Source organism: Rhipicephalus sanguineus, chromosome 8 (assembly GCF_013339695.2).
Source record: "Rhipicephalus sanguineus isolate Rsan-2018 chromosome 8, BIME_Rsan_1.4, whole genome shotgun sequence".
Taxonomy (NCBI): domain Eukaryota; kingdom Metazoa; phylum Arthropoda; class Arachnida; order Ixodida; family Ixodidae; genus Rhipicephalus; species Rhipicephalus sanguineus.
Window position 1 is genome coordinate 11,551,279 of NC_051183.1, and position 27,989 is coordinate 11,579,267.

Below are 27,989 nucleotides of genomic sequence, written 5' to 3' on the forward strand. Positions count from 1 at the left end.
CTCCCCCGCTGAGCCCTCCAGATTGGTCGCGGAACGGCATTGAGTCTAAGTCATCACGGTCGTTTTTTCTCGGTTCTGGTTTACGAAGTTCTTCAACTGCTCCTCGATCTCCTGCAAATGGAAACATCCGAGTCTGAGGCACTTTTTTGTGGTTTGTTTATAAGATAATCGAAGTAACCAGCATACTAAACAGTCATGCACTTCTATAAAAATATTTATGCTAAAACATTCATTAAATGCCCAGGCGCGGCTCGCATGAATTTACGCCGGTGTACACAGAAAGTAACACAGAAAACACAATTTACAGGGATAAAGAAGGCGAGCTGTAAGAGGCGGGCGCAAAAGCGTGCAAATCACCATATATATATATATATATATATATATATATATATAAAACGAACTTCGTTTTTTAGACGCGTGTATGTTCATTTTCTGGTATTCGTGTTTAGCGCACACTTCTTTATATATATATATATATAACACACACACACACACGTGTGTGTGTGTGTGTGTGTGTGTGTGTGTGTGTGTGTGTGTGTGTGTGTGTGTGTGTGTGTGTGTGTGTGTGTGTGTGTGTGTGTGTGTGTGTGTGTGTGTGTGTGTGTGTGCGCGCGTGCGTGCGCCTCCTTGAAAACTTACGTGAACTCCGGGGCAACAACAAAGCCTTACAAAAATGCAGACGATAAACATTCGCGTTGCCGCAGGGAGGAACTTACATTCGTGAGCCTATCAACAAAATGTGGTAGCACTCTTTTGCCGGCGGAAGAGCAGCCTCTCATTAAGATCTCGTGGGCATACACTTGAAGTAGGTCGTGGTATTTTTGCAGGTCCTCCTCGCTGAGGCGGGGAATTGAATCGCCGCACACCTACGCACAAAACAACATCGCTGCTTTATTCACAAAAAGATTTATCCGTTTATTCTTAAAAAGAGCCCTGGGCTACGTAGGCCCTGAAGTGCATCAGTGCAGCGAGGCCAGTCAGTCAGTTCGTACAGCATTATAGTGTTATGGCATTAAGTAAAACGCTGAATAACTTGACAAAGAGAAAACATGCAAAAGATCGTGAACATACAAAAAATTGTGAGGACTTCACAATAACGTATTGTGTAGCCAGGTTGGCGGCAAAATAAACTATACAAATTGCATATAGACTTTTATCAGAAACCGGGAACATATTCGCATACTGTGAGATTGCCTCAAATATAATAACTATTCTGAAGCTGCCGATATGGTGTAACACTCGCAAGTAGTTGAATAGTTCTGCAGCTGATAACAATGATAGCGCGCTCCTTAAAGGGTGACGAAACAAAACTTTTGCTGCCGAAACTTCTAGCTCAAATGAAAGCTTGAGTTCTGCGAGAGGTTGGCACAGCTTCGATGTTTGTGGGTACAAACTAGCGGAAAATAATGAATTTAATACGTTTTGTGTTTTTTCAAAAACTACCGTGCCTAACGGCCGCGCTGTGTACGAACAGAAGTCACGCTGTCTTTGCCAGAAACCGGTGCGTTAACTGTGCTCCCGGCTGCTGACGAACGTCCGCGTAGTGACGTGATATAGTTTGTGGCCATTTCGTGTCATCGCCGCAGTTATCTTTCAAGGTCAGGGTCTCATGAAACATATAAGACTTTCGTCTTAATAAAAACAACCAGCACTTCCCATGCAATTGTAAAATATGTCGGCGTCACCGATGTATATTCATTGTCCATGCGTTTCAGCTCCTTACCTGTTGCATTCCGTCACTGTAATGTTTAATAGCCCGAGCAAACGCCATTGCGTTTGTCGCTTCGGTCGCTGCCTGAAATGCAAAAGTCGGGAATTAGACTCTAGGTGTGCGCTGTCGGACCGATGTCTTGTATGAAGTGAGGCAGTGTGTTGTGGAATCTGTTATCGTGTATCCAGCGGTCCTAACTGGTCAAGTCACCGTAGCGAAGTCTGCCTTCCAGGCGGTGACGGGAGCGTTCCGACTGTAACCCTTGGCATGTCCATATATAAGCTGGTTTGCATCACTGCAATAGAGCAGTACGGACATGTAGCGCCCAGTGCTAAATGCGACCAGTTCCACGTTGAGATGACAGCCAGTGTAAGAGCCACACCTGCCAGAAGAATCCTAAGCACGACTTCTTCCGCCCTGGTGTGTCATATTCGTAATCGTATAGCCGCTATTCGTAAATACGAATATGTTTCCCGTAGCGTAGCAATTTTTAAATATGGAAGCGTCGTCACAATAAATAGAGATTTTGTGAAACGGCACAATAAATTTCATCCCCGATGGCAGAAAACATGGCAGCTTGCGTATTCTGGAAATCTACTTCGTGTGGGAAGCCGTAACTAACCAGCTACAAAACGCTTACTCCATGGCATTGAAAATTTTTGTACATGCAAAATATGTTCTCATTTTTTGCTGACGTTCCATTCGTGCTTTTAATTCTAACACTATGAACACCGTAGAACGTAAATGTCGCATTATATAATTGTGACACTTGTGTTTAATATTCTCAAAGTATTCCGTTAGATTCACTTCTTCCGTTTGTATTGTATTCGGTCTCAAAACGCACTATTTGTACGACCCTACTTCCCGCTGAGGGCGCTCCGAGTCGGGGAAAATGCCACGTGCTACCGATGGTGGTGGCCGCGATGGCTGAGCTGCAGCAATACATTCCCCGACAGCGGTATTAAAGTCTGTAGCCACTGATTACTAGCCAATTCATCACCACACTGCAGAGATAGCACAGCGCTGTACTTTAGGCCTACAAATTGAGATGATACAATACAACTTTTGCTATTTTTTTATAATAGCATTCGAACATGTAATGGCATTTCTGGTATGACATGTTTATTTGCAATATAAATGTATGTCTTAAAATTCTGCAGTTTTGATGTCTGTTTTTACTTCTCGTAGCAGTAAAGGCGCTAGTATGGACTTCAGCGAGTACCATTCGTTAATTATTAGCTGGGTACTACGGTATGTTTAGCCTGTTGAGAAGTTTGTTTCACTCTGGTGTGGTTTATGGACTCACCGTATCGTCGCAAACCATAACAGATGGGCCGAGTGACACTCTTTCAAAGTCGGGGAAATCCGCGGACTGCACGCTGTCCGTGTCGTCTGAGGCATGAAGCTGCGCAAGCGATTATGTCTCTCTACAAGTCTGATCAATGTATAGCTGATGTACAATAATTTCAAAGAGTTCACGAATCAAACTGCGAGCACAATGAAAGCCACAGATAAACGGTTAATAAAGGTTACAACCTTCCCATGGATAAAATGATGGTTTCTACAGGCACTATATGGCGGTTACGTTCACCTACACTATCGCCAGATCAACACGTGGAAATCAGTCTAAAAGCGATGGCGAGTAATGGCATCCTGTGCTGTGAACAGCAGTGATCGAGTGCTCTCTGTGCGAAGCAAAGTGGAAGCATAGCAGAGCCAGGCATAGATAGTATCGCAAGGGGTGGGAAAGGGAAGTGAGGGGGATGAAAAGGAGGATGTAGAGAGGGTATAACAACATAGCCATGTATAGTACGGTAAAGCAAATGGTGGGAAAGGCAAGTGAGGATGAGTGACGTGAGGGTAAAGCACAGCATAGCCCTGTATAGTAACAAAACAAAGTGGTGGGAAAGAGAAGTGAGGGGAGGAGGTAAGGCATGGCATAGCCATGTATATTATAGCAAAGGGGTGGGAAAGGAACGTGAGGGTGGGGAGGAGTTATAGCAGGAGAAGGAAAATGAGGGGAGTAAAGCATAGCAGAGCCTTCTATGGTATATTATATCAAGGGGTGGGAAAGGGAAGTGACGGCGCCGAGGAGTTGTGTAAGGGTGAGGTGGAAGGAAAGGAGGAGTGGAAAGCCACCAACTCTGCTGTTTCCTCAGCCTTCGCAGCACTAGAACGTAGCTGCCCCAATTCTTTTCGATCAAACCAGATGGATGTTCTGGTGAACATCCCTACCTTTCCATCGGTGATAGTGTGATAGATAGTTTTATTTCGATAGTTTTCCCTTAGGTATAGTAAAATGTGGTGTCCTAGATACACGAACAAATTGTATTCTTGCAGAAAGTCTGGCAGCGACCGATGAAATGGCCCATGGATCCAACCATCATGGTTGGATGTTTCGCCAATGATTGATGAAGCGGTTGTCGGTTGTTATGTTCTCGTGGTGTCCATCATGGTTTAATTTCTATAACTCCTTTAAATATTATTCCAGTTGCACAAAAATAATAAGTGTTGATTTATAGGCATAATTATTGCGAATTGTTACATTTACAACTGAATATATATGGGTCATTTCCAGGATTTTTGGACGTCTGTACATGACGTCATCTCTCTGTGTCGGCTGCGGCCCCTTTCGCACCTGAATGGCAAAGAGGTGGAAGAGAATCTCAGCTGACGAAAAAAGCTAGTTATCAAAAACGATTTCCATTTTTACATATAGCATAGACCCACTGGAACAGCCTTCAAAATTGCTGTATCGCACTACAAAGTCGTGGTTTTTCCTCAAAATTTGAACACCGCCTCTTAGAAACACATGGGGCCGCATCGTCAAACATAAGATATTCTGGAAAACCACTCGCTTTGCAGTGTCATACTGCAATTCTACCAGAATTTTCCAGGGCGTGTATAGAACCGAGAGTCCTTTTTGATAACTAGTTTTTTTCTTCAGATATGATTTTTTTTCACCTATTGCAATTCAGTTATGGCAGGGCGCCGCTACCACCGGAGAGAGATGGCGCTACGTGCACATGTCCACAAATCGTGGTCATAAGAAATGATCCCTTTGCGAGATCACTAAACCTTTTGAAACCAGGAGAGTGGAATGCATGCCCGATGAACGGCCACACTTGCAGGACCGATACACATAGAAGGGAAAGATGTAGGTCTAGCAATGCGCCTAGGAAAGCATTTTTTTCAGAAATCTACCTTTTTTAGAACAAAAAGGTGAACGATTCAAAGTACTATATATTCTACTATGGGAGAGCGTAGGCTTTCCCTTCATAAACGCATCGCTGGAACAGTATTTACCTAGCTACTTCTTGACGATTTGCGCTACCTAACTACACCTTGAAGATTTCCGTAGTAAACAAGCTGGGTACTGACAAGTGGTATGCAGTCGTCCGAGCCATCTCTCCCGTTTGAGGCTCCTGCAGCCGTCGATGAACGGTTACCCCGTGTCGTTTCCTGCAAATAAACAGCATGCTGTTGACAAAGTATTCAGCTTACCAGCGCTCTTATTAGAATCCTTTGATTTTGCAACGTTTGGTGTAACTTGGGTGGTCTAAGTGCTCTAGGAATAGTAATAAAAACACATCGGTCAGTAATCTCACCTTTCGTGCATTAAACCACCTAGCCTAACCACACAATCCTCGTAGCACGCCAACAAGACAGGTTGCGGAATCGAGGGATTTCAATTCCGTCAAAGTGGTTTTCTGGGCGAGCTAGCTTAAAAAACCGTCTCTATACCCTGTTTGTAATCCGCGGTGGCCGCAAAGGCTGAGTGAGCCTAGATGACGGGTTGCTTCATGTGCGCCGGCTTCCCACCAGGCCCGCAGCCAGGAATTCCTTTCGCGGGGGGAGGGGGCACTTCAAATCCAATCAAAATCATATCATAATGTTTACTTCATATTACATGTACAGATAACAGACACCTGTCGGACCCGTAGCCAAAAGCTAGTTGAAGGCCTTGACTATTTATTTAAGAAAAGCACTCCCTTCTTGCTTAATCATTTTCGCTAAAAATCGTAGTATGTAAATTATGAACTTTTCAAATACTATTTTATTAATAGTTTTATATCTATAGTTCTGATATAAATTTTCCCAACATTATATTATTTTTTTACGGACGATTCGTTTCAATAAATATCATTAATAAAAAAGGAAACAGCTTTACTCCGTGAACATGGACACAAAAATAACTGCTCAGTCTTGCACATGGTGAGCAGCTGTTCACAAATTTCTCGTTTCTTTGTGCTGTGGGATGGCGGGATCCCTGCTAGGGAACACCCCTCCACCATCAAGTTTACACGGGGGAGTGGGGCGATACGAGGCCACAAGTACCCCCCCCCCCCCCCCGGCTACGTGCCTCCTTCCCAAGCATCTGATGCTTCAGGTAGAGGTATCTCACTTTTCGAGACGTGTTGAGTCGAGGGGCAAGGCGATGTTGACAGGAGCGAGATGAGATTATTCCCGGACTTACCGCTCCATCGGTAACTGTAACAGGTGGTTCAGGCGATGTCGCCGCGGACTCGGCTAGTTCCAAGGACAGCACGCTGCCAGTGTCGTCTTCGGCAGCAAACTGCGCACAAGAGACGGTCAAACTTCAAACATGAATCCATCACTCGGTGAATACGGCAGTCCTAGTTAAGTACACGTTACTTGTTGGTCGGCATAGTAATTACGCAGCAGCTGGTGATGTTATCGTTTTGCATATACAATGCCGCTAATCGCACTGGCGTAGACCATCACTTTGACAAACACAAGTTGCTACTTACTAGATCGTAGCATATTCCAACAAAAGCGATACCACTGCCAGTTCCTCGGAACATGAGTAGATGGCTTCTTTACGCACACAGGGATGCTGCTTTCAACAGTAACCATGGTAACTCAAGAAAGCTTCTTTGTTGGTCGCATGACCGTGGTCTCCAATGGTCTCCAATAAGCCCTGTCTTGTCCGACCTTATTCAATTTCATCCCTGCGGACATGAGTGTTCGTTTTATGCTTTACGTAACGTAAATCGGAAATTAAAACTGATGCGAGGACAATTATATATCTGCCAGTTCTAGAATGATTAAACTAAACTATACAAACTACATTAAGTCAGCACACAAGGCCACAAGCACAGCGAAAGATACGGATACACGGGCACACACAATTTTCGATTCTCCTCCCGTGCCTCTCCACGAGCAACAGTCAAAAACGCACGTACATAAGGTCCCACCATCCTGCATGTCCCAGTCCCCCACCCCCCATTCTAAGGAATGTACTTTGTCGTGGGTGCCCCTCCCCTCTCCCTTCACCCAGTACAAAAATCCTACATTTAGAGACTCCAATAAAAGCTCAATCTTGCAGATTGCTGTAGCACGTTCACTACTTACCAGCGGTACCTCGTCGTCAAATTCCTCGATGTCAGCGCCACCAAAGCCCCTGCGTTTGGCTGCTTCCGCAGCCGCCTTTGAGTTCTCATGCCTCTCCTTTCTCTGAAAGGAACACGCTGCTAATCATACGTTTCTGCCGACCACGCCTTCTATTAGATTCACTTCTTTTAACTATGCACCAAGATGTAACTATTAATTACTGCAACATTATCGGATGCCTAACGAGGACCGGCACCGACAGTGGTGCCACAGTTTCCTCAAGCTAATATTATAGCCAGAAACTCTGCGAGTCCGACACCAGTGCTGTTGCGAATAATTATAATTATCATGATGATGATGATGATCACCTTGCGTTTGGCAAGCTCCATTTCCACAATCACTTGGACTAAGTGCCCGGACAGGGACGCTGCTCCAAAGGCTCCGAGTGCGATGGCCACAACGGGCAGCTCCACCACGGCCAAAGCGATGGCAGCAGCCGCCAGACCGGTGGTGAGGAATCCGTGGGCAACTTTAAATGCCACGTGCTTGAAGACTGCGGCGTTGACGAATGTCTTCTTTTTTTCTTTCAGATACTCGCAGTAAACGTCGAAAGTAACGTCCATTTTCTGAAATGACGTAGTTCCAGAACACGTTGCAAAGCGTCTCACAACAATAATCGGTGAATTTCTGTGGGAAAAAGAACCCAACTAAACTGGGAACCAAGCATCCACAGCTTGAAATATGCAATAGCTACCTCGGCTTGCCGGAACTAACAGTTTTCATAAACGCAAAGACAGTTTTTGGTGTTCTATCTTCATAAGATGCTCTGGTAGAAGACCTAGACATTACCAGTCCAGCCCAATGAGGTTCGTTTTTGACAAAGAGCGCCGCTGAGAGCCCATAAGCTAAGACTAGGCACCGCAGTGGCCCAGTGGTTACGGTAACCGGCTGCAGACACTGAAGAGGGGGTTTCGATTCCGATCGCAGTGGTCACATTTCGACGGAGGCGTGATGCTAGGGGCCGTGTCTTGTGAGATGTCAGTGCATTTTAAAATACCCCAGGTGGTCGAAATTATCAGAACCCCTACACACCGCTTTCCCTCGCAGCCTGAGTTCCTTTGGGACGTGAAATCCTTTGAAGAGGTATGAACATCAATTTTCAAAGCTGAAGTTACTCTGCCACACGAATACCCTGTATACAGAGACAATTCTCAGCCCGCGTGAAGTTCAGCAAATGCTGATGAAATATTTTATTTTGATTTTGAAACCATTTTTAACGTGGCGCACCTATGACATCGACATCGGCGTGTCGTTAGGCTACAGTACCAAATCTGGTGACGTCACGCACCAGCATAGCTAGTTGCGATGACGTCAGGCATCGAAAAATACCATGTCCACAATTTCTCCAGCGTTGACGATTATTTATGTCCAATCTTTTCTACAGGCAATTTTCAGCTAGGCTTGTGCAGTTTTAATTACTACTCTTGAAGTAAATACCGAAAGTGCGGACCGAAAGACAGTAAAGAGACATCTCGCGCGGATGTTGAAAACTAACTTGCCCTTTTACTTACATCATTTCCGTCACGTAAATGACGGCAGTAATGGAGCACGCCTGTTTTCTACATCTGCCTCCACCGACATATACGGCCTCCACGAACAACTGCCTAATAAAAATGACATCAGCAAATTCTTAGCGGGACGCGGCATGAAACGCTCTCGTGTTAATATGAAGTGAAAGCAACCTGCCTCTTTGAGTTTGTGCAAGTACAGCTGTGCCGGCAACTCTCCGCCCATCTTTGGTGCTGCCGAGTACTGCTCAACTGCCACTTTACGAAGTTCATTGTGGTAACGCCGCATGGTTTCGCGGTCGGCGTCGTCGTCAGGGGAGTTCTGCCACAGCTGCGAACATGCGACAGGTGTTAATGCGCTACATCCTGTCCCTGCGTATCTGTTAAATCAATTGCCGTTAAAAGATACAAATCTGCAAAATAGATGCAAGCACGACAATACGGGCGGCGCTCCCAGTGATTTATTTGAGGTGCAAAACCGTGACTGAATGCTTACAGAAACTCATGCGCAGAATGACAACTGCGGGACAACTAGCTTGCAACGAATCTAATCTCTAAATTGTGCAGGTGTACAGACGTGTCGCGTCCGTATCAAACTTCTTTGCATGAAAGGCTTCTGATAATTCATGAGCCGTCTGATGCTCGCACATGCCAAGAATATCTGACTCATGAAACCACGGTTCCCATTTGTAGGCCATGCATACAGTGCGCAGACAATGCGCAAATTCATTTTCCTTCTTTAGAGCATGGTTAGCTGTGCTTGCATGAATGGTACAATACATGTACCACTACTGCTATCTATCACGTCACTCTGAACGTGGTCATCAACCCTTGACTTCCGCAACAGCACTCTAGCACTATGAACGCAAGCCACGATCAGGAACACGGGGAGGAGGCGACACATTCGTAACATGCCCGTGTCGATGATGCCATGTGCTGGAAGCAGACGAGCTTCGTCAAGCCTGCTCGAAATTTCTGGGCAATTTGTTGGTGTGTGGATGTTTATGCCGACATGGATGTGTGGACAGTCCGTCCTGTTCGTCTTTTCGTACTTACGATACAATTTTCCTTTTGTTTTACGCGCAGAAAACGTATTATGAGGCGCGCCGTCATTAGGGGCTACGGATTATGACCACCTGGTGTTCTTTGACGTGCACCTAAATCGAAGCCTGCGGGAGTTCTATGCATGCCACTCCCAATTCAATGCGGCCGCCGCAGTGGTAAAGTGGCTACGGTGTTAAAGTGGCAAAGTGGTTACGGCTGATCTGAAGGTCGCGGAATCGAACCCCCAGCCGCGGTGGCCACATTTCGATGGAGGTGGAATGCTATAGGCCTGTGTACTTAGATTTAGGTGCACGTTAAAGAACTCCAGGTGGTCGAAATTTCCGGAGCCCTCCACTATATGGCACGCCTAATAATCGTACCGCGATTTTGGTACGTAATATCCCAAAAATTATTTTTACTGTTGTAAGTCTTTGCTCTGGCCGCCCGTCTGCCGCAGCTGTGCGCTCGGCTCATGTTCTTGGGGAGTGGTTAAATGGCTTCGATTCAGTCGTCATACTCAACTGCATGTACCCGAGTCAGCACGGGCAGTAGTGCCCCGTGTGTCAGGAACACACCAACACATGAAAGGAGAATGCAGGTTCCACCAACATGACCACTCTATCACATCCCTTAGAGAGCGATTGGAGATGTTGCTGTCCTCTGTCCAGCCCCGCCCTGGAAGACCAGATGCGACTCGTATGCAAGGGCCAGGCAGCGAGAGCAGCATGTGAGTTCTTGTTTAGTGAGAACCACATCCATCCGGCGCAAGCGCTGGAGAAACTCATTTAGTATTTCATTCATTCATTCATTCATTCATTCATTCATTCATTCATTCATTCATTCATTCATTCATTCCCTTTTACTATACTTCCAGTCTTCAATTTATATTTACATTTCCTCTGCAGTAGGAGTGGGCAAGAATTGTTCCCTTTTCGGTGGGAGTTTTCAGTGATTGATCGATCGGTCGAGGACATGTCACCTTGTTACACCAGCAAAAGCAGGCAGGTGTAAGCGTGTAAATCCTTCCCTACAGTTCCAAATCAGCGTTGTTTTTAAAGCGTTCAACATATTTCGGTAGCTACTGGCTAATGTCGGGATCAGTGCAAAAAACTTTCTTTGGCGCTGCCTCACAAAGCCCCATGGCCTGACTGTATTGGGCGGCAGTTATTTTTAATACCATCTGCGAGTTGGTAGTTGGGTGTGGTTCATGCTAGAAGGTTTAGAACAGCGCACACATGAACCAGAACAAGGAAACAAACGACACGAGCTCTATCTGTCGTTCGTTTGTCTTATTGTGCATTGTGTTTGCGCTACCTAATAGCTTGTACCACGTTGCATGCATGACTCATACACCGTTAATAGATTAACCGTCTATGAGTTTTAGCCATTAGCTAATGCTAATGTTAACCACTAACATTAACGTGCGTTCGAGCGTACGCAAACTAATTTGCTTAATTTTTTTCCCATATTTCTAACAGCGTGGAGTTCCTTACTAGCAGCACCACATACGGATATATCACAGTGAAATATCTTTTCTGGCCAGAAAAAATGACACCAAGGCGAGCGAACAAAATACGAACTTGTTCAGGTTTCACACCTTAAAGACACAACTCACTCACTGATAGCATACTGGTTGTGTAGAAGTCTAGAGATTTGTCCATGGCTGCGCGGCAACTTCCCGCATGGGTCGCCTGAAAAAAAAACAAAGAAAATTCAATGAAAGTGGAATTATTTGCCTACACACGTGAGCTATTGCTGATATGTTTCGTATATAGAGGAAGTCAGGGAAAATTCGGAAGAAGGGTTCTTCTTGCTGCATAAAACCAGGAGCACTAACCTCTAGCATTTGTGACGGATCGTCAAGCAGGCCTCTCTTGGTTGCGCCCACGTAAACCTGCAAAAATAAGTTGCTCTTAAAGCGGGGGTATACGAGAGAGAGATAACAAACTTTAATGATATTCCCAGCAACGCTAGCCCTGGTTGTTGGCGGGCCAGTTGGTACATACTGAGCGTGAAACAGCGCGCCGAGACGGGACAGAAAACGAAAAGGAGCACACATACACAGCGCTGACTAACGGCTGAGTTTATTATCACTAGACAAGCAATAAATAGGAAAATATATGTGACGTCACAGCACCAGCAAAGCGAAACGCCCTCACTGTCAGGTTTTTCACCGGTACTCTTGCACTCAGACTTCGAGGAAACATATTTCTTTTTGTGAAAGGGCAACGGAAGGAGAGCTGACACATATGTGCATGTGTGCTCCTTTTCGTTGGCTGCCCCGCCTCGGCGCGCTGTTTCACGCTCAGTGTGCTAGCCCTGTTTATCGCCTGGCGTGATTACTCCAGGGGCCTGTGTTGACTATGGTATAAACAATGATCACATATACACACAAATAACGCCTACAGTCAAAAACCCACATATATACACAAAAGAGGAAGCTGAGCGAACTTACCTTGATGTAAGACAACAGCTCCAGGCACGTTATTTCTCGTCCGTTGATTTTTTTTGGCTGCAGATTGTCTGGCTCCAATAACAGCCGGACAAATTCAGAAAGATGCAGCTTGAATGTCTCGCCAATGTCCGAGAGGCGGCCGTCAAACCCCTCCTGCGCCACCTGTACGACCGGAAGGAGAGTTTAGAAAGGGCAAATTAAATTTGGCACTCTGCTCCTCTGAAGACGTCGCGAGTCAGTGGCGTGATGAGAAGACCTGCCAACGCCATTGTAGGTATCTCATCTGCTTTTGTGAATAAAGAAGACCAGCGAAGCTGCGGATGCGTTCCGACGGCGCTAGGCGTCGCGCGTGCGTGTGGCTTCTCTTGCTCGATCGTCGTCGGTCGAATTGCCTCGACGCCGAACGCCCACTCGCGCTTCTGGACGCTTCGAAGTTCCTCGTAATGTAAAACGGACTCGGACGATATATTCAAGGTGTATGTCATAGCGCGCACCAGCATGCTCCAAAACAACATGGTGGTTCTGCCAGAGTTGTTACCACCATGATTCTTGCCTACATGTACTCCTTGATCATAGCACTAGACAGCTTCGGTGTAAAAAAAATCCAGATGATTCAGTGCGCCTTTTAGAACCTATATGTGTGTACATACTTCGAAAAAAAAATCTAAGCGCTGACACGGCATGGGAGGGCGCTTGGTCATAAGTGCAAGTTTTACTGCAGCATAAGAAAATTATATACCCAACCCCGTCCTCGCGTAACACCCACGCATGCACACCATTTGTTGATGCAACACTGGGACGAAGTTTTGCTTCACTTTATATGCATGTAGCCGCGTTTGAACTGGCATCCGCGATCAGCACTGGCAGCGCTGTGCGCACTGGCAGCGCCGTGCCACGGCCGCTAAATAAAAAAGAGGTGTGTGCGATCAGCACGGCGCGCCTTTGCGCTGCCGTAACAGATCCCTGAGGCCACGAGCCGGACCAAAAACGAGACGCGACTCCCGCGCGCGTCACGCCTCCGCTCTATTACGACGAGTCGGTACAGGTCAATCGTCTTGAAAGGACAGCGGAAGAACGTGGAGGAGCCTTGACTTTCGCTTTCAAGAGTAGAGCGCGACAGTGTAATCTAATCGGGAACCGGTTCGCCTCCGCACGGACTGTGTGTGAACAGCGGCGCGCTTGTACGCCAAGGGACGCTCCCCCTCACCAGCCTGCGAACGTTGCGTCTTGAGCACCTTCTCTGTGCTTGCCCAGCGTTGGCGCAGGAACGCTCAAGGCTCTCTACTGGCTACAGGCAACGCGGCCTCCCTGCTACGACTACCAATGACTTCCTGTTCCATTCGCCTCTCAACCTCCGGGCTCTCCACAGCCTCTTGGAGTTTGTGGGGACGACCGGAATCGCCGCCTACCGTTAAGCGCCCGCAACTTGCTTCCTGGACACTCCCTTTCCCAACTGGCCTCCCCCATGAATGGACGAGACCCTGGCTGTTAATCCTTCTCTCTTTCTCTCTTCTGCTCTCCTCTTTATTTCCCACCTCCCCTTCCCCTGACGCTGCGCCATGCTCCCTATTGGGCTACAGAATCAAGCGTAATTTCCACAATAAACACTACTACTCGTTCGCATCGCCTTCTCAATCTACAGCCTCGCTACAGCCTGGCTTCGGTTCTCAGTGGGAACCTCAACCGTGCCGGAAGGAAACGAACGTCTGTGCACGTAAAACTGGCCGCGTCAAACTGTCCTAGAAAGCCTACTGCACATACAGTCGCGAAGTGCACACAACGCCATAATTGTTCCTTTTGCAAATTGGCGAAGTGCCCACTACGCGTCCGTAAGGCAACACGCGCAGCTGCACACTTTGTTAAAGCTGTTGCCGACAATGATGACTAATTATGCCTGTGCATTGTGTAACTGGTGACCCTTTAAACTAGCCACTCGTGGCGTAATTCACATGCTTTGACGCCTGGGCATCAGGAACGCAATATTACATCCGTTATGGAGGCTCCTCGCGCTACATGAGATTCGTATAGGATTTTTCTCCGGAACAGTTTGAAGCACTGGGTGGCTCTGCGGTATAAGGCCTGCTTGCCACGCAGAAGTCCCAGGTTAGATTTTTATTGTTTATTTATTTACATTAATTTCGAATTTTCGCTCGCGGACAACGCTGATTTTTCGCTCACAACCAATGGCGCCGACATCGACGCCGGCGCCGGAATTTCAGCGAAACAAGCTCTTTAATGCGATCGTGTTAAAGAAAACCGGGACACAAGGCAGGAAGAAACACAGACCAAAGCCGTCCTGTGTTTCTTCCTTTGTTGTGTTCTCGTTATTTGCGCTGCCCCGATGTTCCCTTCTGCGTGGCCACTTTACAAAAGAAAGAAAAGTGCAGCCTACTGCGTCGCCACATAACCAAGGAGGTTTCAGAAATAACCTGAGGGTCTCTTACACTATCGCTTAGACGATTCCAAGAGGAAAGCGCTCGAGTCGTCTTAACGATTTATCAAAGGCTACTATGCCTAAGAGCAGGCTTTCGAAATAAAAAAAAACATTCATTAAAAACTGAAACCTCCCGCCAGCAGGATTCTGGCGGACCACGAAATAGGCGCGAAATTAGGCATGACAAAGACCCTTTCCTGATAAACAACCAAATAAGGACCTCTGTGCATCTTTGCTGCGTGATGCAAGAGAAAATGCCCCTAACATTTACCGTTAAGCCAGGGTGAGGCATGAGAAAGCAGTGCATCTTCCTGAAGCACTTGGATAGTTTCCTCCGCAGCTGCCGCAGTTCCCTGTCTTGATTTGGTGGGCCCTTGAGGCGCTTTTCCAAGAGTTGTTGACCACCCGCCAAGCCGTACGGCATCTCAAATTGCCAGTCGCGCACCAGAAACATCAAGCTCTGGAAGGGCCGCGTAGAACCCACCTGCACATCACAGAGTTTCGAGCCGACTGTAGTGAGAAACCATGCTAAGCTTTTCACTTGGAGTTGGATTAACCAAACTCAAACACTGATAAATGGAAACCTTAGAGTTTCCCACAGATGTTAATGCACACGAAAGTGTGGCGTCATCCAGTGCATGCGGTAACAAGAATTATGGCAGCTCCACCAGCCCGCACGTGCTAGCCTTGCATTTGAGGTGTTCCACTGCTGACCTCGAGGACGCGGGTTCGTTTCCCGGCCATGTCGGCCCCGTTTCTACGGAGGCGAAATGCAAAAATGCCTAACTGATCACGTAGCGCGAAATTTGACACAGTTCAAGAGAAGGAACGAAGACGAGCGCTTACTTCCAGCAAGGTTTATTTCGAGAGCGCACACATATGCGAAATGCGAAAAACAAACAAATCATTCAAGAAGCCCACAACTGCCGTGCGCGAAGATTCTCAGGAAAGACAATTCTTTTTGACAAAGCCCGAGAGAGGGAGTGCTGACGCAGTTCAGCCCTAATCTACAAATGCTCTCAGCCTCGATCATTTCTCTTGTCGTTTTATTTCTGTTTTTTTTTTCAACGATAACGGTGTCATGCAAGAGCGGTTTGCAGCCACACGTGCCGCAGTGCAATGCCAAGAACCCATCGCGACCATTCTTGACGTTACAAGCGCATTGCCGGAGCCGGTCATTAATACAGCAGCCAGTTTGTCATATGTACTACTTGCCGCGTGTATCTGATAGATTACATTTGCTGTACTCGTGACGAACGGGATTTTGTGCTTTTTGAACAACCTCGTTTTGCATTTGAGACATAGTTAGTGCACAAGTACGACAGCTCTTTCGGGGCAGAAAAAACCACGTTCTCATTGGCCCGCTCCCCAACTTTTTTTCAAGCTGTGGGAGACTCGATGTAGATACGGAACTACAGCAAGCATCTGAGGCCTTACTCGCTCAACATGCGGGAGAGCTTGTTCCGAGAATTGAAGCTTCTTGACCAAGCCTTCCACGATTGAAACCTGTATGTGAGAGGGGTAACCGGCATTCGAAAGCCGCTCTGCTTGCTTTTTTAAAACTAGCGGCCATTAGATGTGGGCAGGACTTTTGTAAAGCATTGCGAGCACAAGTTTACAATACCTCTTTTAATGACTTTTGTGTGGTCGGAGTGGTACGGAAGCAGAGGTTTGTTGCGCCTAGGCTGGTACGCCCATCAGTTGTGGTCTTGGTGAAAAGTGAAGGCTATGTTTAAAAATATGAGAGTGTTGTTCCTTATCTTGTCCTGTGTCAAATTTTGCGCTACGTGATTAGTTATGCGTTATCAACATGCCCAACTTCGTACTATTGGCAAAAATGCCCATGTTATAGAACCCCACGTGGTTAAAGTTATTCCCACATTGCTAAAATTTTTCTCTTTCTCTTTTGATTCTTGACACAGCTCCACTTGCATTGGACAATAAATCGAACTCTCGTGGTATGGTCAGTGACGATCCGCTCCCCGTCTGAGCATTCGGACGTATACGCAAGTGTTCAGACTGGCCGCTTGCCACAAACAAATGGGCCGTGGAGATTTCAACGAGTGCCTGCGACGTATGCATAGGTGCGTGCGTCCTTTTTTCCTCTCTCTCTCTTTTCTCGCGGCCTTCCTTTCTAAATTTTGCCTTTTCCCGAGTCGCACAGGTGCATTAGAATTTGCGTACGTGATCACAATGTAAGGGCCATGCTTGTTTGTTCGTAGCGCCCAAACTTGGTAACGGGTGGCCAGCGCCACTCGTTATATAATTGTATGTTGCTGTAATGGAGCGCTGGCCACCCGCCAACCGCTAGTATAACGGGTGGCCAGCGCTCCATTACAGGAACACACAGTTAAAACACGATCTAACAAAAGCCGATTTTACGAACTTCCTTATCTAGTGACAAAATTCCCATTCCCCAGCAGGTATAGAGGTCAACACACTCGTCTAGAGCGCTGGCACGCTCCGGCACAGTGTATACGGATAAGTACTTCGGGATAGCCCACGCTTGAGTACTCATCCTTAGCGGCCACGCATGCTATAATTAGAGCTATTATCAAGCAATCGGAATACGTTGTCATTGCAGTCTGGATGTGAGGGTGAGCAACTGGGCGCACACACACACAGGCGCCCTGTGTGTGTGTCTCCCTTCTCGTCCGTGTCTTCTTTGCGCCTACAAATTCGAATCATGCAGTCTGGAGAGCGCCATCCTAGCGTTCTATACAAATGTGTTGACCTCTGTCCAATGGGGTTTAATCACTCGAATTAACGAAGCTGTCATGGCACTTAACTCCATTTAACGATGCCTTCGCGGAAGTAAATGAGCGAAAATTGCAGTAGTTTCTTTATATTTTTACACAGACGCGTTTTTCACCAGGCGTGCGCTGTAATGCTATCGCGGTAAAACATCTAGCCGCCCTAGTCACAACCTTAGTTTTACAACTCTGGTTTTACTTTGACGAGGCCGCCTGCAGGGCCAATGGAAGGCACAACGGACTTAAAAAGTCTGTATAGCGTTTTTACGTGCCAAATGGCGCTGAATGTGGTGGTGGCTTTTGTCCTTGCAAATTCTCCCACAGGAACACGGTGGTTCCGGAACATTCGTTATGTAGTGGTTTGTGCGAAAGATGTCACTGATTGGCTCCTCCCAATTTTCATTCTCTTTCACGATGTAAAACAGCGCAAAGGACAAGGGGCGGTAGACAAGAGAACAGGACAGGCACTGCCTGTCTCTTTTCTACCGTCCGTTGTCCTTGCGCTGTTTTACAACTTGACCAATTTGCCCAGCTTTCCACTTAGTACATTTCTTTCGCTGCCTGCTCGCACAATCACTGCATTCGTTCTCCCCGTCTTTGCTCATCGGCAGCGTGTCATAATGTCACGTGAACATCAACCTCCCTGCATCGCCCGGTCTTTGGAAGCTGTCCGGGATATCCTCGCGGACTTTCTAGACGCGCAGGCGTCTGTTAGTGGCAAATAATATGCAGCGATAGCCTTCGGGGGCCGCTACGTTACAATTATATATTTTGAATGACCGAACAATATGTTTCTTAATTTTACGAGCTTCCTGATTTAACGAAGTAGTTCGAGCTTGGTCATCACTTCACTAAATCGAGTTTCAACTGTAACGTGTGAAAAGAGAACTTACCTCTGCCGTTGTGGGCTGCTGCTGCTGCTGCTGCTCAGACATCGTCATCATGCCGTATTCGATGAAATCTTTCAGATGCTGGAGGTCGTTTTGCTGGATGTTTTGGGAGACGTTGTAAACGAGCACGGAGCTTATCATGGCACTGAGTGCAAATATAGAGGCATGTACTACACTCGCTGACTCGCAGTCGAAGGTCCCTTGGGTGTCCATCAGTAACACTGCCAGCTCATTCCCCTGAGATGTCTTTACCTGCGCAATTTATGAGACACAATTTGAGTGCGCCAACGCCCGATTGTCTGCTTTATACCATTTCTATCAATGAAGTGAACGTGACACACTTGCCGCGGCTGTACCGGGGGCAACAGCAAGTGCGTGAGACCCACCTCGGGGCAACGGCTCGTTGGCAGAGACGCCCTCTTGAATTGCATTAAGGGAATCGCTTGCCACATATGCTAGATTCTCGGTTCTTAAACTGGACCTTATTCTCGAAGCAGCCTTGTTTTTATATGTGCCATGCGCCTTTTTTGTACTGTCTTAGACTATATCAGGGGTCGGTAACCAGCGGCCCGCGGGCCGCGTTAGGCCTGCGCCCCCAGCACCACATCACAATCCTCTCCCCCCCCCACCCCTTGTCGCTTCTCACTTGACGGCCGACATGGCAGTTTTGTCTTTAGATGGGATTCGACAGGAACAAAGAAAGATTGTTTCCAGTTACCATTGTCCCCCATCTTCACACTTAGCCAGATGACCTCATCACTTTCATTGCAGATGTCCAAACAAGGGGGAAGAGGCACTCTTTACGTAAACACTATTCCAGGGAAGGACCTACATCCCGAAATCTCCATGCCAAGGGTTGCTCCTCTCCCCCAACACAATGGGAGACTTTCCTCGTTGTACGCGAGTGAGAGCGACGGTGAATTGGCTCGAGTTTTGTTTTCGACATGCCGTTTCTTCGTGGACACGACTGTTGGGGAACTAAACCTTAACAACTTAAGAGCAAATCAAACTTGCGTTCCCGACCAACCGATGGACACTTCCACGGCTTTCTGCGTCTGTCGGTGAGCAACATTGATGCAGATATTTGCGAGTTAGCTAAGAATGTTCAGCACCAAAAGCCGTATTGAAAGAGTTTATTTTTGCTTGTAACCTTCGTGTGTAAATTGCAACCTTGTGATATGCGTGCTCAAAACAAACACGATTTCTGTTCAATTTGGGCACGTTATTCTCAATTCGCCAATTTTTCTCATTACCTGCAAAGCCCACCCCTTTTAGTTGCCGTGCAGCCCCCACCGTGTCGCCTTTATGCAACTTCGACCTCCCTCAAAAGGTTGTCGACCCCTGGACTATAGTATACGCCTATACGCCTAATGGAAACCTTTGAAACAAAAAAATCATTGTAGTTCCACTCAACGTAAAAGCTGTCGGAAGTGCGGAGCAGTGATTCACCTGTCCTTTGTCGTTCATGGGCAAGCGCGCACTTGCATTCCAAACGTGCAGGCTGCTCGGCGTCCATGGCGGGAAAAGAAACCTTAATTTGTGATGCAGTGGCGCTCTCTCCTCTCCCCCTTTCCCTCCTCCTCACCCTCACATCACTTCTCTTCATCCTGACTTCCCTTTCCCACCCCCTTGCTGTACTATACTATACATCGCTATTCTATGCGAAGAGCTGTTTAGCACTGAGCGTCACGCCAAGCTACCACACGAGACATGAGACGACAACAGCAAGACCACCAAAAGTGCTCCGCACTTAAGTTTCAGGACAGCGAAAGAAGCAGGAAAACCACATTCAGAGGACATTACAAAAAGGACAGATGTTCAGGGGAAAATGAATATTTGAAGGCATGATGAATCATTTAACAGAGAATATCGCAGGAGAAAGCGGTTCGAGAAGTGGAATTGCCTTCGTCAAGCCACAAACTGTCTTGATGAAGACAAGTGCACTGGGTAAAACGCTCGCTGTTCAACAATTTGTCATCAGCAGGGCTGCGCATACTAAGAGCATTAATGCGCAGGAAAGCTGCAGCCAACATATAAGGTAGGCACGTTACCCGTAGGTCTGCAAGAAACTGGAGCTCACTCAGATTCACTCAAGAAATATATTTTGCTCTGAGGGCCAGGGGCGTAGCCAAGGGGGGGAGAAGGGGGTTCAACCCTCCCCCCCTCGAAATTTTTCAGTTTTGCTTGCGTATATATACACGCACACATACAAACGCACGCACGAACATACATAAAGTAAGGTTGAACCCCCCCCCCCCCCGAAAAAAATTTCTGGCTACGCCCCTGCTGAGGGCTCACTCGGACTCAGACTCACCAAACTTTTTCTCAAGCGGATCCACTAGGACTCAGACTCGCTAAGCTTTTTCTCAACCGGACTCACTCGAACACAAACTCACCGTAACATTGCTCACTCGGCTCACTCAGACTCACGGCTTGGCGTGAGTCTGCGTGAGCCTGAGTGAGTCGACTCATGAGTCCGTTAGCGTAAAATTAGCTTTTTCGACTATGGTGGCAGTGCTCTTTCACGCGAATATCTCTCATAATCGGTACTCCACGATACACCTCTTGATATTGTACCTTCAAATACGAGTTATCAGTGGTTTCAGTCCAGTAAGGGCATTTTTGTCAAAGAAGCGACTCACACGAGATATTTTCATCAAGAACTTCCCTTGAAAGAGTTCGCGGTGGGAGGCTGATAATAATGCTGAAGATGAGTACATAGAACCATATGTCGGCAATAACAGGTGGAGCTCACTCAGACTAACTCAAGATATATATTTTGCGCATAGTGCTCACTCGGACTCGGACTCACCAATATTTTCCTCAACCGGACTCACTCGGACTCAGGCTCCATAAAATTTTCCTCAACTGTACTCGCTCCGACTCAAACTCACCAAAATATTACTCACCCGTACTCACGGCCCGATCCGAGTCTGAGTGAGTCTGGTGAGTCGACTCATGAGTAAGTTTGCCGGCCTATGACGTTACCACAAGTGTGTACGGCCGTGAAGTCGTTACATCACTACCATCAGATTCAATGGGATGTCACGTCTGCATGGCCGTACACATTACTACATGCGCGACATTTCGGCCGTCTGAGGAAAGTGACTGTTCTGAAATAATCAGGAAGTTATTTCATAAAGAATAAGGACTAGCCCCAAAATCATCAGCACAGCAACAACCAAACCCAAGCGAGATATATGGAAAGCACTCTGTCCACGATGCTCCTCAAGGCGGAGGTTGGTTTTCCAATGGCCAATGAATGTACGTGAACGCTGCTGTTCGACACACAACCACATAATTCATCCTTATATTGTCTTATCTTACCTAGAGACAGGCATTAATTAGAACTAACAGACAATAATGCCTAGGAAAGTATAGGGGGTGTTATTTCTAGTAATTAGGATATAAATGTGAAGAAAGTAAAGTGGACAAAAAGATAACTTGCCGCCGGCAGGGACCGAACCTGCGACCTTCGAATAACGCGTCCGATGCTCTACCACTGACCTACGGCGGCGGTCATCCTCTCGTCCACTTTATGGGTATATATGTGCATTTAAACCTAGAAGTGTTAGTCAGCGCCGATCGCAGCCATGGCGGCGAGTGTGGAACACTGTTTTTCTGCCTTTTGGCGTGACGTAGCACGTGATCTTTTTACGAGCTGGCAGCTGACCAATAATCCCTCGCATACTACCTGAAAGCATTAAGTCTGCTAGAACGAGACCATCGCTATGTGTTGACAGGCATGTGTTGTATAAGACGCACTGATGCAAATCTACCGAATATAGTAGCGGCCGAGCATTTCATAAACTTCCTTTCAAGTTTTGGTAGCTTCTACGTTGGCTCTTGTAATAAATAGGTTGTGGTATCCTTTCATTCTCACCAGGAAAACCTCGTTCCACATCAGGATGCCCGTAGTGTGACGCTCGCTGCCTCCTCGCCAACCGAAGCCCTCCAGCGGAGCGTTCGGGTCGCCGAGCCACTCCGCCCGTCCCTCGCTTCTCAGGTAGCGGATCAAGAAACATAGCAGAAAGGACTTGCCCTTGCGGAAGGCCCCGGCCACCGCAATCACCACCACGGGCTTGTCCTTCACGCGTTCGTCCAGTAGGAGGCGCGCCAGGCCGTGCTCGTCCAGCTCCAGGCTGCGACCGTCCACGTTGAGGATGTTCAGCGGCTGACCGCTGTCAACTCGGTCCGACATGACGGCGCCCCTGCATACGCAGCGAATGGTATAGGAAGGAAGGAACAGAAAAGGAAGGAAAGGCAGAGATGTTAGTATGCTACCCTACACTGGAGAAACGGATGGCTAGCTTTAAATACAGAAGTAGAGAGAACGAGAGAGGGGAAGAGCACGCACGCGCAAAGTTACACACCTCACTGCCATGATATAGCCATTGGTCTATAGCCACTGGTGTGCAAGTCTGATGTCTTCAAGAATTTGAGCGCTGCCTTGAACGGCTGTTTTGGGCCTCAGAATAATATATAAACATCGACTGATATATTGGGCGTAATCTGCTTTGTTAAACAAGACACTGCCTTTGAAAAGCGAAGCTGTTTAGCAAATCGTTTCTTGTCCGGCGAACCAAAAAACTATCATCATCATAAACTGGTATGTGCCACAAAAATTGGGTAAATCCCAATTTCTGTGATGCAGGTTTCTGCATCACCATTCACCATCATCACCACTCACCACTGGTCCATTAAAAATGAAGAAGGCAACATTTAGCCCAGCAAATGGCTGCGAAGCGATGGTGGTGAGCCGAAGATCCCGAGTAAGTACAAAGAGAGAACACTAGGGAACAGGAAAGACAACGGCGGCTGTGAGAAGAGCCCGAAGCCATAGAAGGCCTACGCCAACGACGACGTACCCCGTACATCTATGAGAGGTGTGAACACTTGGTTTCAGCGCGAGTTTCGGGAGTTAGGACATTCGTGTCGTGTCTGTGACTGTCTGTGGTTTAACTCGAACCTTTGTGCGCTGAAAATCAACGTAGAAACAACCTAGCATCACCTAGCTAAAGCCTATCAACAACCTAGAAGCAACCTAGAACCTGCATCACCTAGCTAAGGCCTAGAAACAACCTAGAAGCAACCAGATTAGTCTTCAGTATCGTACAGTTTCGCTGCTTCAAGCTTTTCGCGGCTTAGTGCAAGCTTCGCCAAAATTTTTTTTCGCTTGTGTCTTAACCAATAACAATATCCCAGTAACCACCATAACAAGATCTCGTTTCGTAATATTAAAATGCAGGTCTTGCAGATAACCTCAACATTTCATTGCGATAGCAGGGATGTAGACAACCTTGGCGGGGTTTTGCCGTTGCCGTCGCCGTGAGGCATAGAGTTCCTCATAATAGTATCCAGAATAAAATCTCGCGCCACCGTCTATGCGAATTTCTTGAGGGACGCTGGGCCGTCAAGGGAATGACGGTATACATGTCTGCGAGGCTTGTGTTCAGCGAGGCTTGGCTTCAAACGTAGATACGGCTGCACAAATAAGGCTTCTATAAAACAAAACCTCTATAAACGCATCTCATTCAAGCGTATTGTATTCTAGAATAAAGGTCCACTCACATGCACGGCATAACCAAATGACAAAAGAAACAAAGAGGCGACAAACAGTCGCAGAGTGAACGCCGACCTTGTCATCTACCTTCCAACTTCAGAGACCGCTTGTTACTTTTTACGTTTCGTAAAATTGTACATCGGCGCAGTTTTCAAAGATAAATAAAACTTGTTTCTCTGTAATCATAAAAAAGAAATAGCTTACTACGTGCTGCTTCAGTACAAAATTGATCATTAAACGTTACGTGCTCTTTGCTTTCACAATAAACAATTTTATTGTGACAGCAAATATACGGACACTGGAGGCGCACATATGCCGTCGCCGTTATCGAGGCTCCGTATGCGTTACAAGGGCGGTAATGCTCATACTCCCCCCCCCCCCCCCCCTCTTTTGCAATACTGTGCCCCTGTCTAGGCGCTCCAGACGCATGACAAAACTGCTTAGTCTTTTTAAACACTACTTTTGTCAGCATAAAAATACACTGTGTCGTCATTTTAGCATTCACACAAATAAGCTTAAACAATGTTATTTTTACCATTCGTTCAAACTTGCTGACCAAGCAAATGCTATAGGTAGCGGGAGAACTGCCCCTATGGGAATTAGCAGAGTGGTTGTAATGCAGGAGATATGTCACCAAGCTACTATCACTGGACCTTGGTAACGTGTTTTGCACTTTTCCAGTCCTTAATGCATCTGATAACATCAGCCTTATGTTCATTCTTAACTCGATAAAACTATCAAGGTACCTTTCCTATATTGAGGAATTACAGGAATGGAATTGAGCTGTCCGGCCATTCCCGGAGTGGGAATGGGCTTTTTTTTTCATTCCGAGGAATTGAAAGGAATGAAATTGTGGTAAGTTCTAATTCCCCAGAATGTAATTGGAATGGAATGGAGGCGCCCATTCCGCAACACTGGTCCCTATATCGGAGCAGGCGTGAAAATGGCGGACACCATAGTAGACATCGCGGTTGTCTCCACTCTGTACGGAGCGGCGGGCGAAGAGGACATCAGGGCACTTTTAAGGGGATACTAAAGGCAAATAAAAATTTATGACAGAGTGAAAGATCAATGTTTCAGAACGTCTAAAACGTGAATATTATCAATAGCAGTGCTCCAGTAATCGAGAAATTAAGGTAAATGTAGGACACTATATGCGCCACCAGTGGAACGTTTTGGAACGAGCCCGATGACATCAAGAGTCCCGAGTATACAAATTATCACTAGTATTAATCTACTTATGATAAAAAAGAACATTCCGAGCATTGCAAGACGTAATAAAATGCTGCTTGTGCGTTTCTGTTTGATTCATGAAAAAAAGAACGTGACGTTACAGTGGAGAATGGCGCGGGTTGTACAAGAGTTCCGTTTTCGCAGGGCTGCGCTCCGCTCGCGCGGTCGCGTCTAAGTGGTAGTTTCGTTATCGCGTACTGCTGCGTGTGCCTTGCACGCTCACGAAAGTCGCTCAAACGGAAAGTTCGACAAAATACCGTGTCTATGTGATATTGTGCAATGTTCCCTTCAGAGCAAAAACCACATCGTCGGCTGCCGGGCAGTAAAGGCGGGCAGCGTTGGACAAGGTAAATGCTACGTCAGGAGGCCTTTCCAGGCGCGCGATTTGAATTGCGCTAACGCTGTGCGGACCACTAAAACGAGCTTTTCATTCAAAATAAGCATTTCCTCGGCACGAAACATGCACTACGAGGTTCCTGGGACGCTATTTCAACAATGAACGTCGACTTAACATTTGCCTTTAGTGTCCCTTTAACTTCTCTGTATGCACAGTGTCGTTAACACGGCTAAGTGCGACCGCGCTCCGCGGAGCACCAGTCCACTCTACGACTCTACACTTGTCTACACGGCCACATGCGAAGTGTAGCGGCGCATGCGCACACGGACCCACGGGGTCCCGCCATGGGATCCGCTTCACGTCTGCTCTGCTACGGTGCTACATCGCTGGAGCGCGCCGCTCCGTAGTAGTCACCATTAGTCACCATGGCCGTGGCGCCACTCTTGCTAGGATGTAGTAGAGCTACAGCGGCGCGCTCGTGTGCGCCTTCGCCGCTTCGATTCGATGCGCAGCCGCGCCGGATGCATTTGGGCTCCGCGGATTGCGGGCACGTCGAGCCTTTTACCCTAAAGGTGGACGACAGTGTACATAGAATCTAAAATAGCGCGTTGGTTCTGCTGCTGTTTGCATTCACTTTGAGTTTGAAATCTAGAGCTTCCACACCCCGCTTGCACGTGACGTCATGGACGCAGCTTCTGAAAGTAACTGGGACTCCACGATGGCTTCTTTGATGACAAACAAGTTGCGTCTATGTGAAAACGACGCAGCAGGAACGTCTCTGTGCGTGAATGATAAAAAAACCTGCATGTGATGTTTTGATAACATTAACATGACACCGGAAACGTCGCGTCCCCACATGCTGGTGCTCCAACATGGCGCTTTCAGTGACGTCAATGCAAGCCATCTATTCAAAGCGAATAGCGCTGGTCAGGGGCGTAGGCAAAAAATTTTTTCGAGGGGGGGGGGGGGGGGGGTTCAAACATACTTTATGTGTTCGTGCGTACGTTTGTATGTGTGCGTGTATATATACGAAAGAAAACATGAAAATTTACCGGGGGGGGGGGGGGGCGCTGAACCACCACCCCCCCCATGATACGGACATACGAGCGCTATGGGACGGGGACATAGACAAGAGGTACACAGGACAGGTGCTCTTTTGTTATCGGGTGGATGATTCACAATTGTTATCGCCCTAGCTGGTTGCTTGTATAAATTTTACATGTCTGCTCAATAAACCTCAGTTGAAAGTGAGCGCCTGTCCTGTGTACCTCTTGTCTATGTCCCCGTCCCATAGCGCTCGTATGTCCGTATCATGTATGAACCAACTTGCCCAAACACAAGTCTTGCTAAACCACCCCCCCCGTCCGTAAATTGGCTCCCTGGCGCTGGTCGACTACGCCATAGTCAGCCCATCGGCGGCTCCACGTCGTGACGAAGAGCTTGTGGTCAGAGTTCTCTCATTGGCCGTGTGGTCGCAACAGCTGTGCTATTTGGTCTTTCGAACAGCTGTGCGGTGTGGTCTTTCGAGACATTTCTGAGGATTCGCGTGTCCGCAAATGTGTATTGCATGACGACGGTGCACAAACAATGACATAATGACTTCACGTCATTTTGAGCTGGCCAAATGCTTTCTTTTTTTAAATGAACATCATCATCGACATAAGAAGTGTTATTCCTTTCTTATGAGCCTTAATTTTGTCGCTCCATTCCAAAGAGTGGGGGAAGGAGCCATAATATAATGAGCAATGGGAATTCCTGGTTACCTTCAAATGTATAGGCACGGACGAATGCGTCTAACGCTCGTATCCCGGTTTTGGGGTTCGTGATGCACCGGGCCAAGAGATGGCGCTTGCGTAATACTAGTAACCGTCGCAAAGTAACGAACAAGCACATAACTACACAAAGACATATAGAACAACACTCGCGCACTTTTCTGTTATGCTCGCTCAGAAAATTCTGCACCAATACAAAAATAAAACAAACATATAGCCAATTGTACCGGTTGCTAATAGCGCGAACAACATTTTCACACGATTTAGTACCGTTCTGATTTATTTGATTCCTCCAGTAAGTGCGCGCGCAGCAATGTGATGGCGTCTTGTTGGCCTCGTTGATGGCGGCTTTGTGTTGTACTACGGACCTCACTTGCTAATATGCTATGCGTAAATAATATGAAAATGCTCTCGCGTGAGAAAAATGTTTACAAATCAAGGCCAAGAAAGCAGGACGCGACAGTATAGGAAGGCAGCGTGACTTACCGAAATACGGCAGACTTGTACTCCTTAGGCCGAGGTTCACTTGTAACATGAACTTAAGTGGTCTCCAAGCGCACGCACTAAAGTGTATGATACTGGGCCGTCACGAAACAAAGTGTGCCTCGTTCGGCGCGGCTTGAGGCGGGTTCGGTGACCTTCTAACTCCAACCGAAAGCATCCGGTGCTCCCTCTCAGAAACCGTATACTGTCGTGATCTATCGCTCAAGGTCTCGTGCGTTTCAGTTCGACAATTTTGCGGTGTCCTGCATCGAAAATCAGCCTCGCGTGTTTTCGCTTGCCGGCGGTTTCGTCGCGGAGTTTGTCACGCGCTGCTCTCACATTCAGCGTCTCAGTGGCGCGAAACAGGAATCGTAGAGGCAGACGGCGAAAA

General features: G+C 47.2%; 1 protein-coding gene across 4 annotated transcripts; it reads right to left on the reverse strand.

The window, feature by feature from the left end:
• Positions 1-6: 6 nt before the first annotated feature.
• LOC119401371 (atlastin-1) lies at positions 7-27,989 on the reverse strand. 4 transcript variants are annotated; one of them, XM_049418752.1, is made up of 16 exons: positions 27,598-27,989; positions 22,094-22,421; positions 18,214-18,462; positions 14,839-15,051; positions 12,134-12,295; positions 11,516-11,572; positions 11,298-11,369; positions 8,813-8,965; positions 7,435-7,692; positions 7,088-7,189; positions 6,189-6,287; positions 5,093-5,173; positions 3,018-3,116; positions 1,724-1,795; positions 717-866; positions 7-111 (listed from the first exon to the last, which is right to left on the reverse strand). In XM_049418752.1, exons 1-16 carry the CDS (start codon positions 27,648-27,650, stop codon positions 46-48), a joined length of 2,214 nt encoding a protein of 737 aa, XP_049274709.1. In that variant the 5' UTR covers positions 27,651-27,989; the 3' UTR covers positions 7-45. The 4 variants fall into 4 exon arrangements, with proteins under 4 accessions (XP_049274709.1, XP_037524034.1, XP_049274710.1 ...); XM_037668106.2 differs by having other exon boundaries at positions 27,602-27,988; XM_049418753.1 differs by lacking the exon at positions 11,516-11,572.